The 14,104-nt window shown below is 48.6% G+C and overlaps 1 protein-coding gene and 1 non-coding gene across 3 annotated transcripts in view; one reads left to right on the plus strand and one right to left on the minus strand.

Moving 5' to 3' along the window:
- Positions 1 to 3,649: 3,649 nt before the first annotated feature.
- TRNAT-UGU (transfer RNA threonine (anticodon UGU)) lies at positions 3,650 to 3,720 on the minus strand. The gene has a single exon. It is a non-coding gene; the product is annotated as a tRNA-Thr (tRNA).
- Positions 3,721 to 12,620: 8,900 nt separating this feature from the next.
- The window catches only part of UBE2E3 (ubiquitin conjugating enzyme E2 E3), a 117,226-nt gene continuing 115,742 nt past the window's right edge, over positions 12,621 to 14,104 (plus strand). Inside the window, exon 1 of one of the 2 annotated variants that reach the window (XM_084814886.1) lies at positions 12,621 to 12,737. Coding sequence is in view for 1 of the 2 variants with exons in the window: in XM_084814895.1 (XP_084671021.1) it covers positions 13,329 to 13,388 (60 nt within the window). In the remaining variant the exon portion in view is untranslated. Of the gene's footprint in view, positions 12,738 to 12,791; positions 13,389 to 14,104 lie in introns of those variants that run through there. The other variant, XM_084814895.1, reaches the window with a different exon arrangement.

Here is a 14,104-nt window from a genome sequence, read left to right on the forward strand (position 1 = left end):
TTTGCTGGATCATGGAGAGAGCAAGAGAATTCCAGAAAAACGTCTATTTCTGCTTCATTGACTACGCTAAAGCCTTTGATTGTGTGGATCACAACAAACTGTGGCAAATTCTGAAAGAGATGGGAGTACCAGACCACCTTACCTGTCTCCTGAGAAACCTGTACGAGGGTCAAGAAGCAACAGTAAGAACCAGACATGGAACAACCGAGTGGTTCAAAATTGGGAAAGGAGTACGACAAGGCTGCATATTGTCTCCCTGCTTATTTAACTTATATGCAGAGTACATCATGAGAAACGCCGGATTGGATGAATCACAGGTCGGAATTAAGATTGCCGGGAGAATTATCAACAACCTCAGATACGCAGATGATACCACCCTAATGGCAGAAAGTGAAGAGGATCTAAAGAGCCTCTTGTTGAGGGTGAAAGAGGAGAGTGCAAAAGCTGGTTTGAAACTCAACATTAAAAAAACGAAGATCATGGCATCTGGCCCCATCACTTCTGGCATATGGAAGGGGAAGAAATGGAAGCAGTGACAAATTTTATTTTCTTGGGCTCCAAGATCACCGCAGACGGTGACTGTAGCCATGAAATTAAAAGACACTTGCTCCTTGGGAGGAAAGCGATGGCAAACCTAGACAGCATAGTAAGAAGCAGAGACATCACCTTGCCGACAAAAGTCCGTCTAATCAGAGCTATGGTTTTCCCAGTAGTAACGTATGGCTGTGAGAGCTGGACTATAAGGAAGGCTGAGCGCCGAAGAATTGATGCTTTCGAACTGTGGTGCTGGAGAAGACTCTTATGAGTCCCCTGGACTGCAAGGAGGTCAAATCAATCCATCCTAAAGGAAATCAACCCTCAGTGCTCATTGGAAGGACAGATACTGAAGCTGAAGCTCAAATATTTTGGCCACCTAATGCAAAGAGAAAACTCTCTGGAAAAGACCCTGATGCTGGGAAAGACTGACGGCAAAAGGAGAAGGGGACAGCAGAGGATGAAATGGCTAGATAGCATCACTGATGCAATGAATATGGACTTCAGCATGCTCCAGGAGAGAGTGCAGGACAGGAAGGCCTGGCGTGCTATGGTCCATGGGGTCACGGAGAGTTGGACACGACTGAACAACAAGCTGAGGCATTGGGGAGGGAAGGATGCTGGGCATAGGGCATAAGCTGTCCCCTGCCTGCTCCCTGGCATCCCCCCTTTCCCTTCCCTCTGAGGTTGCCTTTGCAACCTCAGAGAGACAGCCGGCATGGTTTTCTCTGCGCTGGCTATGAGGGGGAAGGGGAGAGGAGCTTGGACTCCTGGGTCTGCGGTCGGAGCACTTTCTCCAGCCTCAGATCCAGGAATCCAAAGGATCCTATGGCTCCCCAGACACTTCTAGGGGCTATAGGATTGCCCTCCCCAAAAGACTGGCTCCTGGTGGAAATCAAAATTGCTAGAGCTGGTTTGTTGATGCTGGATCAATACTGCTGCCTGCATTTTTGGCCTCTCCTTGGGGGTGTGGCTAGGGGGACTGTCATGATGAGTGCCTACACCTCAAAATGTACTACACCACTGTTCCCACATGCTGCCAAACAAAACTGACCCCCCCCCCCAAGTCTTCCCCTTCATGGCACTCAAGCTGAGGGGGGGAAATTCTGTTGGTTTGGTATGATCCGGGTCCGGGTACAAATTAATTAAATAATTGATTTTATTTGAGGTTCTTTAATTGGCTGGTTTTGCCTCCCATGAAATGTAAATAAATCCTAGAAATTATTTCTAAATTTGCATATATATAAATTAGCACATGCAGATTTTATGCATCTTTGTGTCCTACGGGCCTGGGCTCTGAATCTTTTAAGGGCCGAGCAATGCTCCTGGCTGTAAGGATGATGAAGTCTGGATCCAAGCCGGTGTGACTGGGTGTTTTTTTAGAGTTGAAACTATTAATGTATTTATGTGTGTATGTATATGTGTGTGTGCGTGTGTGTGTATATATATATATATATATATATGGACTCAACCTTGCGGGAGCTGGGGGTGGCGATGGCCAACAGGAAGCTCTGGCGTGGGCTGGTCCATGAAGTCACGAAGAGTCAGAAGCGACTGACCGAATAAACAACAACAAAAATATATATATACCCCACCCTGCCCTGTGCGCTCAAAGTATCCACTTTGTAGCCATTTCAGTTCATCCTTCTAAACTATTAAGGGCGCAATCCTATGGCCACTAGTCTGTGGCTAGAAGGCCAAAGGATAGGTTGGTTCCCAGGAACTGACCTCCACCCCTCCCATGCTGCCTCGTAGGCAGCGCGGATTGGCCCTGCACTCTGCATTCGTAAGAGCAGTGCGGAGCAGTGAAAATGGGGCGTTCCTTGGGGGCGGGGTGGGCCGACATGCCTTGCCGACGCTTCCTTTGCATTGTCTGGCGTCCACCCCCCTGCTCCGACTTCCCCTCCCCACTGCTCCTGCCCTGCATTGGATAGGCGGTCCGTCGCCTCCAAGTTTGGAGGTGGACGCCTATCCCGATAGGATTGCGCCCTAAATCATCACCACCACCATCGTATTAGTAAGATCATTACATATATGAATAGCAAACTCATTGCCTGGGTCTGGAATCTGGATACATCTGTAGCCAAAACTGCATCACTCACACACAAGAGGGAAGTATCAGCAGATTCAGGGGAAACCAAAGATTTGCAGATATACCCAAATACGTGTGTGTGTAGTGTAAAACAGCCCAATGAGGGCTTAGCATTCTCATTGGACATAGAACACAGTTTGACTTGGGGGGGGGAACAAAAACCAGTAGAGGGGATGTGGGGTGGAAAGGAGTGGCTGGAAAAGGACATGATTGGCTCGCTGAAATTCTAAGCTGGAACATTTCACACTGCAACATTTCGTTGCAGGGCCACACTTGTTAAGTTGACACCACAGAGACAGTTATATCAGGGGCTGTATCTTTTCGAGAAGACACAGAATGACAGAGGAATAAAGGCAAAGGAAGCATAACAAAGGGAACAGAGACTGTTCCAAATATTGTCATGCACTTTTCAAACAGATATATGGCAGATGCTTACGATCAGGCTACATTGTACATCGAAGCCATGATAATCAGAATGCTGAATGCATGGCTAGAAAGGAAGGAAACGATTTTCCATCATGACTAATAGCACAATTCTCCTGGTGACATTTTGTGATTCCCCACCGCCACCCAGCACAAACTGCACATGTCCTTATTGCTCCATAATTGATTAGCCATGCTCGCATAATGATAGTTATTTCCCATTACTTCGTTATCAAAATGAATATTTCATTCACCTTAATTAACTTTAGGACACTGTTGTCCTTAGACTTAGGAGACCTTGGTTAAAAATCTAGGCCTGCTGTATCGAGCCCTGAATTCAAATTCCTACTCATGGAAATGGGAATGATCGGTTCTGGCTTAAGGTTTTTTTTGGGGGGGGGCATTGGGCAACATGCCCACTTCAGTGGGCCCCACTTTCCTCCTTCTGTTCTGTTGCTCCTGTCCATTAATTTGATCTCCTAGGAACAAAGGACACTGCCTCAAACCAAATCAGGCCATTGGTCCATGTCTCTCAGTATTGTCTGCACTGAATGGCTGCAGCTTTCAAGGGTTTGGAGCAGGAGTTATTCCAGCCCTTCTTGGAGATGCCAGGGATCGAACCTGGGACCTTCTGCTTACAAAGCAGGCACTCTACCATTGAGCTATGGCCCATGGCCCATCCTCTGGGCCCAAAATACTGAATCTGCATGGCCAGCTAGAGATAGGGTGAGTCAAGTGGAGGATGTTGCACCTTCTCCTTACTCCAGTTGCTTGCTGCTTCTACACCTTGTGTCACATCATGACGATTCCGTCATGGTGATGCTATATCCCTCGTGCACATTTATACTGTGTGGGACACACAATGACATTTGTTGCGGTATAATGGATACCGTGGAATAAAATTTTTATTATTTATTTATTTATTTATTCATTTCATTTCATTTCTATACCGCCCAATAGCCGAAGCTCTCTGGGCGGTTCACAACAATTAAAACTAAACGGCACACAATAAAACAATTTAAAATATATAGAACATTAAAACCACAGTATAACAATACAACCACAGTAAAACTTAGCAGCAGTGCAGGAATTTAAAATACAGATTTAAAACAGCAAGCTAAAAGTCTAGAAAGCTAAAATGCTAAAATGCCTGGGAAAATAAAAGGTCTTCACCTGGCGTCGAAAGGAATACAATGTAGGTGCCAGGCGAACCTCACTAGGGAGCTTGTTCCAAAGCTGGGGTGCCACAGCAGAAAAAGCCCCCCTCCTACTAGCCACCCGCCTCACTTCCTTTGGCAGGGGCTCACGGAGAAGGGCCACTGATGATGATCTTAAGGTCCGGGCAGGCACATATGGGAGGAGGCGATCCTTCAGGTACCCTGGCCCCAAGCCGTTAAGGGCTTTGAATGTTAATACCGGCACTTTGAATCGGGCCCAGAAATGGACTGGCAGGCAATAACATTACAAGCGCGGTATATCGAATGCATCATGTGCCCTGACAGGTATCAGCGCACTTCAGTGCCGCTATAAAGCAGTAGTGTAGATCTAGCCTTGCTCAGACTGAGCAGGCATCAAAGAGAAGGAGGAGGAGAGCCAGAAGTCTCTGCTAGGGTTGGCTGTGGACCCCTTGTTGAAGGATGGGGCTGAGCAGATGCCCAATGATATCTTCACCATGTAGTTGTACTGGGGCCATCACGCAGTCAGCTGTCCTGAGATAACAACCGCTCGAGTTCACTTCAACCCTTGATCTATATACAGGCCCAGGCTGAAAAGAGGTGGGAGAAGCAAGGCATACTGGCAAGATCAGGGGCTCCCAACTCCCTTCATATCATACACAATCCATTTGTTATCTCTGGTGGGCGGAGAGATTGCATGTCCATGGAGAAACGTCGCATAGTGTATACAAGCCAGCACCATGCGGTGTAAATATTTTAGGAATGGTTTACGCAGGGCCCTCTAGGTTGTAACCTGAGCTGTGTGCAAATGGACTCTCAATTTTTTTCCACCCTGTGGGCAGAGAAATTGGGGGGACCCTTTCACCTAATTTCTTCAGGGGGAGGAGAAATTCTCCTAGAGTTTCCTCAGGGTGAGGCTCACCACCATCAGCAGTGCCTCTTCCTTATTTCCTAAGGGGTTGTGGGGTGGTGGTGTTGCACTGCCAGTGCAAGAGGCAACACTAGGAAATGTGTTGGCAGCCTGGCCCCCATTTTGCATCTTTCACGATACCCCACAGCTAGCATTATGTGTGTGGGGGGTGGAGGTGTGGGGGGGGGGAATCACAAAAAAATGGTGAAGAACATTTTGGAGAACATTCTGCAAAGTGGCCTTCTATTTCTAATTGGTGGGGTAAGATACAGAAAAAAAACCCTCAACACCTTTTTCAGAATAATGTCTTCTGAGAAAGTTTGGCTCAGCTCTAGTTGTCATTCTCCAGAGTTCAGCACCTTCCCAGATCCTAACGTCCCAGACCTGAGACGTGATTGTGGATACATTTTGTCTGTAAGGGCGATGCTTATACTACCTCTATTTCCCTGAAAGCCCTGTAGTGGGTGTTGTCAAGGGCTCCTTGGAGGCCTCTCTCAGTCTAATCCAGTAGCCAAGTCCAGACACAGACAAAGGGATTCTTTTCAAAGCTTTATTCCTCTTTTACAACTTAACAACTCTACCGTTAGCAACTAGATATGAGCAGCAGAGTACCTATGCCCTAAGTTGGAACAGTTGGTCCCCGTTTGAAAGGGAATTACTGGCAGACCCCTGAATTTAAGGACTAGGGAGAGTCCCTCCCCTTTTCCCTTGGATCCTCTGGGCGCAGCTGTTGTTTGCGCACCAACTGGGCACTACGCCTCCTTTCTGCGCCCTCCATTTGGCACCGCTCTCTGCTTCGGCGTCGCGTGTCCATCAAGTCTGCTTCCCGCGATCTGTCACTCCCTGAACTGCTATCTAAGCTAGGAATGCTAGTGAGAGGAATCTCCGTCAGCTGTTGGCCCTGGGAAAGAGGAGCGCGCTCCTCTCCCAGTAGCGACTGCTCTTCCTCAGAATCAGAACTACTCTGGGATTCTATGGGCTCAGTGTCCACCCTGACAGGTGTGACAGTGGGTAGTGTGTCCAGCTCCAGAGAAGGGGTGAAGTTGGTGTTGTGCCAAAATCTGTCATCCAAATTCCTTAGTTTTCTTCCCCCATGAAAGAGGTTTCCATTGATTTTTCTGCCTCTTTCTTGGGGTTCTTTATGATTTATTTTGAATTTCTTTTGGTTGGTGTATTTATTTATTTGTTATATTTCAATACCGCCCAATAGCCAAAGCTCTCTGGATGGTTCACAAAAATTAAAACCAAAACTACAACATCAAAACAATATAAAAGCATTAGAACTACAATATAAAAATACAACCAGCATAAAACCAAGCAGCAATGCAGAGATTTAAAATACAGTAACAAATTTAAAACAGCAGAGCTAAAAGACTAGAATGCTAAAATTCCTGGGAAAATAAAAAGGTCTTCACCTGGTGCCAGAAAGAGTACAACGTAGGTGCCAGGCAAACCGCTCTAGGGAGCTCATTCCACAACCAGGGTGCCACAGCAGAAAAGGCCCTCTTCCTAGTTTTTGAGTTTACCTAATCCCTGCAAGGTGGCTGGGAGTGCTGTATGTGCGCTCTCTCTCTCTCTCTCTCTCTCTCTCTCTCTCTCTTATACATCTCTCCATTGCTCTGCAGCCTCCCAGGTTGCCTGCACTTCCTGATCTAAAAAAGCCCTACAGGAGGAATTATCTCATGATATCTTGCCCTAACTGAAGTGTGGAAAGCCTAGGAGGCTACAGGCTGCTGGACAGTGAAAGACAGGACACTCACGCACACTCCTCAGCCACCTCATACAAGACCCCAAACCCAATCCATGAGAATTTCTTCAAAATTTTCTTCTCCTTTGAATGTCCTTTCAGCAGCGATTTCTTTTCTATCATATTGAAGGAGAATGTTCAGAAAAAACATGGGAGAAATTTTCGGCACAGCACTGTTTGCAACGCCACTCTCCTATCCACATGTCGAATGATCAGTGTGAACCGAAGCCTCAATATATGCATATGTGGTTGTTGTTGTTCAGTTGTTAAGTCATGTCTGACTCTTCGTGACCCCATGGACCATAGCACGCCAGGCCTTCCTGTCCTCCGCTCTCTTCCGGAGTGTGCACAAGTTCAAATTCATTGCATCAGTGATGCTATCTAGCCATCTCATCCTCTGCCGTCCCCGTCTCCTTTTGCCTTCAATCTTGCCCGGCATCAGGGTCTTTTCCAGGGAGTTTTCTCTTCGCATTAGGTGACCAAAATATTTGAGCTTCAGCTTCAGTATCTGTCCTTCCAATGAGCACTCAGGGTTGATTTCCTTTAGGATGGACTGATCTGACCTCCTTGCAGTCCAGGGGACTCGTAAGGGTCTTCTCCAGCACCACAGTTAGGGATGGCGGGGAATTTCTCCAAGAATCTCTGGGAGGCCAAATGCCAATGCATTCGGCCCCCCGAAATTGGTGGTGAAATTCTCCGCCGGCCCCCCGGGCCCCCCCAGGATGGGACTTACTTCATGCGCATGTCCCTCTCGGCGGCGGGTCCCAGCGGCGTTTCGGCGGCGTTTCAGTGGGGGGGGGGGGCGGCGGCCAGTCTTCTGACCAGCTGCCGCCGCCGCCATTGCAAAATAAAAAAGGAAAGTAAAAAAAAACAACCACACACCCGTGATAGGCTATGTAACGATTTACATAGCCTATCACGGCTAGATTTCCAAAGTCAGCCATGATAGGCTACGTAAATCGTCATGTAGCCTATCACGGGTGACTTTGAAAAAAAAAAAAAGCGTATACGCAAATGGCGGTGCCCATGGGGCGCCACCATTTGCAGTCCTTAGTTTGGCATGTCTAGTCTACGTAAAGATTTACATAGACTATGGCGAAAATAAGGGCAACGCAAATAGCGTTGTTTTTGTTTTTTGTTTTTGTTTTTTTTCCCCCAAAGTCACCCGTGATAGGCTACGTGACGATTTACTTAGCCTATCACAGCTGACTTTGGAAATCTAGCTGTGATAGGCTACGTAAATCGTTACGTAGCCTATCACGGGTGTGTGTGTGTGTTTTATTACTTTCCTTTTTTTTTTCGCGGCCAGGTAGATGGGACACTCCTCCCCGGCCTGAATTTCGGCGGCGAGGGATGGGGCGCCTCCCCCCTGGCCTGAATTTCGGCCAGGCAAGGCGGGGTGCCTCCCCCCCCCTCGCCTGAACTTCGGGGGGAGAACCGAAGCGCCTCCCCCCCACCGCGAAGCAAGCTGCGGGACCAGGTAAGTCCCTTTCGTCCATCCCTAACCACAGTTCGAAAGTATCAATTCTTCGGCGCTCAGTCTTCCTTATAGTCCAGTTCTCACAGCCATATGTTGCTACTGGGAAAACCATAGCTTTGATTAGACGGACTTTTGTCGGCAAGGTGATGTCTCTGCTTCTTACTATGCTGTCTAGGTTTGCCATCGCTTTCCTCCCAAGGACAAACGTCTTTTAATTTCATGGCTACAGTCACCGTCTGTGGCGATCTTGGAGCCCAAGAAAATAAAATCTGTCACTTCTTCCATTTCTTCCCCTTCTATATGCCAGGAAGTGATGGGGCCAGATGCCATGATCTTAGTTTTTTTAATGTTGAGTTTCAAGCCAGTTTTTGCACACTCCACTTTCACCCTCAACAAGAGGCTCTTTAGATCCTCTTCGCTTTCTGCCATTAGGGTGGTATCGTCTGCATATCTGAGGTTGTTGATAATTCTCCCGGCAATCTTAATTCTGACCTGTGATTCATCCAACCCGGCGTTTCTCATGATGTACTCTGCATATAAGTTAAATAAGCAGGGTGACAATATGCAGCCTTGTCGTACTCCTTTCCCAATTTTGAACCAATCGGTTGTTCCATGTCCGGTTCTTACTGTTGCTTCTTGACCCTCGTACAGGTTCCTCAGGAGACAGGTAAGGTGGTCTGGTACTCCCATCTCTTTAAGAATTTGCCACAGTTTGTTCTGATCCACACAATCAAAGGCTTTAGCATAGTCAATGAAGCAGAAATAGACGTTTTTCTGGAATTCTCTTTCTCCATGATCCAGCGAATGTTAGCGATTTGATCTCTAGTTCCTCTGCCTCTTCGAAACCCAGCTTGTACTTCCGGTAGTTCCCTCTGCTCTTCCCCAGTAGTATATTGGACACCTTCCGACCTGAGGGGCTCATCTTCCGGCGTCATATCTTTTAGCCTTGTGATACGTTCCATGGGGTTTTCTTGGCAAGAATACTGGAGTGGGTTGCCATTTCCTTCTCCAGTGGACCACATTTTGTCAGAACTCTCTGCCATGACCTGTCCGTCTTGGGTGGCCCTGCACGGCATAGCTTATGGCTTCACTGAGTTACGCAAGCCCCTTCGCCACAACAAGGCAGTGATCCATGAAGGGGTGCATATGTGGCCCGAGCCCCAATTACCCATCCATGTCAAAAAGAAAGAAAGAAAGAAAGAAAGAAAGAAAGAAAGAAAATGAAATGAAATGTGGCAGCTGGATTGCTCAGGAAGGGCCTATAATATGTATGTGTATGCCTCAGATCACACTGAGCATTCAACTGTGCTGATGGGTATGCAGCTAGGCACCCCTACATGTCACCACTTTATAGAAGACAGACAGGACCAGAGTGAAGGGTAGGCATGGTCAGGCTCCTGCTGAGGCCCACCCCCAGCAGGGGCCCCCTGACCAGAGCCCCCTGGAGTTGCTCCTCCTCTTCACCGCTGCAGCCCGCGTGTTCGCCTGCCTCTTGCTCTGGCCCAGACAACGGGGGCGGTGAGAAGGAGGGGCAGTAGGCGCTGCTGCCTCCTGGCTCCCTGGCTCTCTGCCTCTCAAGCAAGCAAGTGGGGCAAGTGGAAACAGGAGGAGGAGCGAGAGCAGATGGTGACAATGATGGTGAGAAATAGACTCACTGAGGGAGGGGGCCCACAGAGTGTGTCTTGTCCACGGGCCTCCAAAACCTAGAGCTGGCACTGAATACAAACACTGAGGGCACAACCCTGTTGGGATGGCTGTAAGCCTCTGCACTTGGAGGCTTACTGCCATCCAGTGCAGAGCGGGAGGAGCAGTAGTGGAGGCAATCTTAGCTAGACGGCTTTTGACCTGTCTAGCTAAGGCACCTCGAAGTGGGAGGGAAGGAGGCTGGGGAGGCCTGAGGATACATAGTAAGCTGGCCTCCCCAGTCCCCCTCCCACCCTCTGGCTGCGAGGGGGAGGGGAGTTTGGATTCCTGGGTCCGAGGTCAGAGCACTGTCTTTGACCTTGGAACCAGACCTAGATCTACATTAGCGCTTTTTATCAGTATTGAAGTGCACTGATAACTGTTTGGGCATATTGCACATTCCATATACCGCTTTTCTAGCATTATTTCCCCCTTTTTATTCTGTATTATCCAAAATACCACAACAGATGTCATTGATTGTGTGTGTTACGAGATATTAATGCGCAAGAGGGATATAGTGTCACTGTGATGGGATCGTATTGATATGACACAAGATCTGGCCCAGAAATGTGAAATATTTCTGACCCCCAAATTCTGTCTAGGGGTCACACAGGATTGCTGTCTGAGTGAACTTATCCTTAGAATTCCTTGTTTGTACAGACCAAAGTTGTTGTCTGTAGGTAGCAACTTTAAGGTAACGATCTCTGAGCCTTGATGGTGTAAGTAAACCTTTCATGAATAACATCACAGAGGGGGCAGGGAATGCTTGCACATCGTATGGGTGTTCCTTGCATTTCTCAGATGTAGCCCTGGGGTTCTTTCACCTGCGTGGATGTTGCACAAAGACACCCACTTCAATAGGAATATCAGTGACTGCAGAATGAGAGGTCAGTGAGTGGGAAAACTGGTGGTGGAGGTGGTGGTGGCGGTGAGAGACAACAGTGGGGTGGATTTAAAGATGAGCACATGAGCTGGAGATTGGAAAGGAGCTATCACACCTCTGGGCCTCTAGCCCTTTGCAGCAGTTTCAAAGCATTTTAGGGGGGTTATGAACTGAGTACACCGATGTGACAACAACTGGAAGTCAATCAGTCATGTAGTTTATTTCCTGCTACTTCAGTGGATATGGTGGGCCCATGGAAATTGCACTGCTCGGATGGATATGGTGCACCTGGTGAAACTTTCACTTGGTTTTAGATCTTGAGGTTTGATTCCGGGAGAATATTTTGTGGGAGCAAAAGTGTAGATGGAGGAGGAGGCATCTATTCTCCATTCAAGTAGAAGTGGCCAGGCTTGCGGCTGGAGGAATCAGGTTCCATGATTCAGACAGGCTGACCACGAGCAATACTGACCAAGTTCTAGTCAACGGGCCTCTCGTTTACTGCTGAATGTCCAGACCTGAGCTTTCAGAAAGGAGCATCCGACAAACCTCACCAACTGCACAGTCTCCCGCCGTTTTGACATTTTCAGCCAGGGAGCCTGCTTAGGGTTGGGGGCTTGCGTTTGGTTCATAAAACGGTTTACCTAAGTAGTGTGACTGGGGCAGCAGTGCAGTGGTCAACCCTGGAAGCGTGTTGCGTGGTGGTGGAGTGCATTTTTCAGAGTTCACTTTCTACAGCACAGTGGGCCAGTTTTCCCAACCTCAACTAATTTCTTTCCTATGATCAGATAATTTATATTAACCACTCTCTCCACTCTAGGGTTAGGAGCCATCCTTATAGCACACCCACATACCCACACAAGAGGGACACTGTCTGTAACAGAGCTAATTCCTCCCAACCCAAGTCAGTTCCATCACAACTGCAAGACAGCTGTCAGCTCACACCAGCAGATTCCCGATTTCACTACTCGCCGCCACTATCAATCTTTCTCTCCCTCCCCTGTCCCCCCCCCCCGCTCTGCTAGTGGTTGCCGCCACAGGCTACACATGGGGTGGTGCGCGGGGAGTGTTTCCATTGGGATAACTGGGGTTGATGCAGTACAGGAATTATTGCTTAAGCAAGAACCAGGGTGCAAACTTGAGGTCTACACAGCACAAACTCTTTGTCCTTGGCCAGCAGCACCGGGGAAAGCACGCACCCAGCAAAAGTAAAGAGAGCGCGTGCGCGCGCCCCAGCCCACAGGGGGGCGCGCTCTGCCAGTCGTGTAAAGGGAACGAGCGCCGTCCCCCTTCCCAGCCCCCCCCCCCCCCCGCCGTTTGGAACTTTGCTGACTGTAACGTTCTGAAGCCGAACATACAGACACAAGGGGGCGGAGGCGGTAGAATGTTCGATTTTGCCTTCGTTCCATCCGGTCTGCTTCCCGGGGGCGGGGAGCCCCCCCCGCTCTACGTTCCCCCCCCCCGGGAGTTCTCTTGGAGGAGGATGGAGAGATATATATATATATATATATATATATATATATATATATATATATATATATATATATATATATGTGGAGGCCTCGGCAGCGCCACCCTCCGGCCATCGAGCCGCACTGCACCTCCCCTTTCTCACTCACTCGCTCTCCCCCCACCCCCACCCCACCCCCCCGCTCCGACTCTCAATGTTCCACACTGCCCGGCCACAGAGCCTCCTCTGCTGCTTTATTTCCCCCCGGCTGCTTCCATCCCCTCCAAGGACGTTTCATCCCCTTCCCTCCCCCCCTCCATCCCTCCCCTCCGATCTAAACATCGGGACAGGACGCCTACGAAGGTAAAGGAGAAACGGGTTAGGTGGCTGCAGCAGGAACCTGGGCGAGCATGGGGGGGGGGAGGAGGAGATAGGAGGAGGGAGAGGGGGAGAGAGAGAGAGAGAGAGAGAAGCGAGGGGGGGGGGGAGACAGATTGGTGGAGGGAGCTTTGTTCTTGTTTTCAGCGTTTGCTGCCTGGCGGTGGCCAGAGGAGCCGGGACTGAGTTCACGCCTCACTTGGTGCACATACACCACACTGATCGTGGTGGAAAGCTTGCGACCATAACAGCCCCTCCATACCCTCCTGGCTGGGAGCTCGCCTCTCCCTACAAAGCCAAGAGGGGAGGAGGAGGAGGAAGAGGAGGAGGGGGTGGCGGGGGGGGGGACGGCGACAGCGACGACGACGACTCGTGTGTGTGTGTGTGTGTAAAAGAGAGAGAGAGAGAGGGGCAAAGCTGCGATTTCTGCCCTCCTGCTGCAATTCCTTACGAGGATCGTCTTCCTTTTCATTTTTTAAAGACAATATAATACAAATTTTTAAAACACCCCCGCCTTCCCTCCCAATTTGATCCTTCCTGGATGTATTTTTTTTAAGAGGGGGCAGGAAAAAAAATATGTCGGTCTGTTTTGTAGAAACTGATCAGGACTCGGTGGCGTTGAAAGCTTTCCAGAAGGTGCAGTTTGAATTATGCTTCTTCTTTTCTCTCCCCCCACCCCCCGTTCCCTTCTTCCCCCTTTTCCAGCCTGCTCGGTGGTGACCAAATGCAGCTCTTGCTGCTGCTGGCCGTGTAAATACAACCCCGAAGCTCGCTGATTTCGCGAAAAGCCTTTTGAGTCTGAAAGAACGAATCCTCTCTAGCTCTTTAAATACAAGGAGGCAAGAAGGACTGGATCATTTTTGTTTTGGCCTCCCAATTTGTATAGCAGCTCAAGTATTGTTACTGGCAATATATATTGTGTGTGTGGGGGAGATGTGGCTGTCGTGACCCCTTCTGCTCCTGTATAAATATTTACAGGGTATTAGCGACTTCCCCAAAATAATAATCATTGTGTTGGGGGTGGGGGCAAATAGCAATCTGTGCTATTTACAACGTGTCATAAGTTATTAATGCTCGTTGCTTGAGCACTCTGCTAAAACTGCCTCATGCCTTCCAACAAAGTAGACGATTGACGTACTGTCTGAAGAATTGCGGTGTACATGTGTGTGGGGAAACATGAATAGAATTGTGGGGGGATACATATCTTTTAAAAATTGAGATTACCCCCTCCTTCTCCTTTTAAAATAATAATCTGTAAGTACTGGGAAGATATTTCACCACCTTTAACACCCCTCCCCCTTTAAATCATGCCCAGTCTTAAGGGTACTGAATAATTCTGCATAGGACAACCA

Source organism: Heloderma suspectum, chromosome 1 (genome assembly GCF_057233095.1).
Source record: "Heloderma suspectum isolate Gila_16-S chromosome 1, 16-S_ref, whole genome shotgun sequence".
NCBI classification, from domain to species: domain Eukaryota; kingdom Metazoa; phylum Chordata; class Lepidosauria; order Squamata; family Helodermatidae; genus Heloderma; species Heloderma suspectum.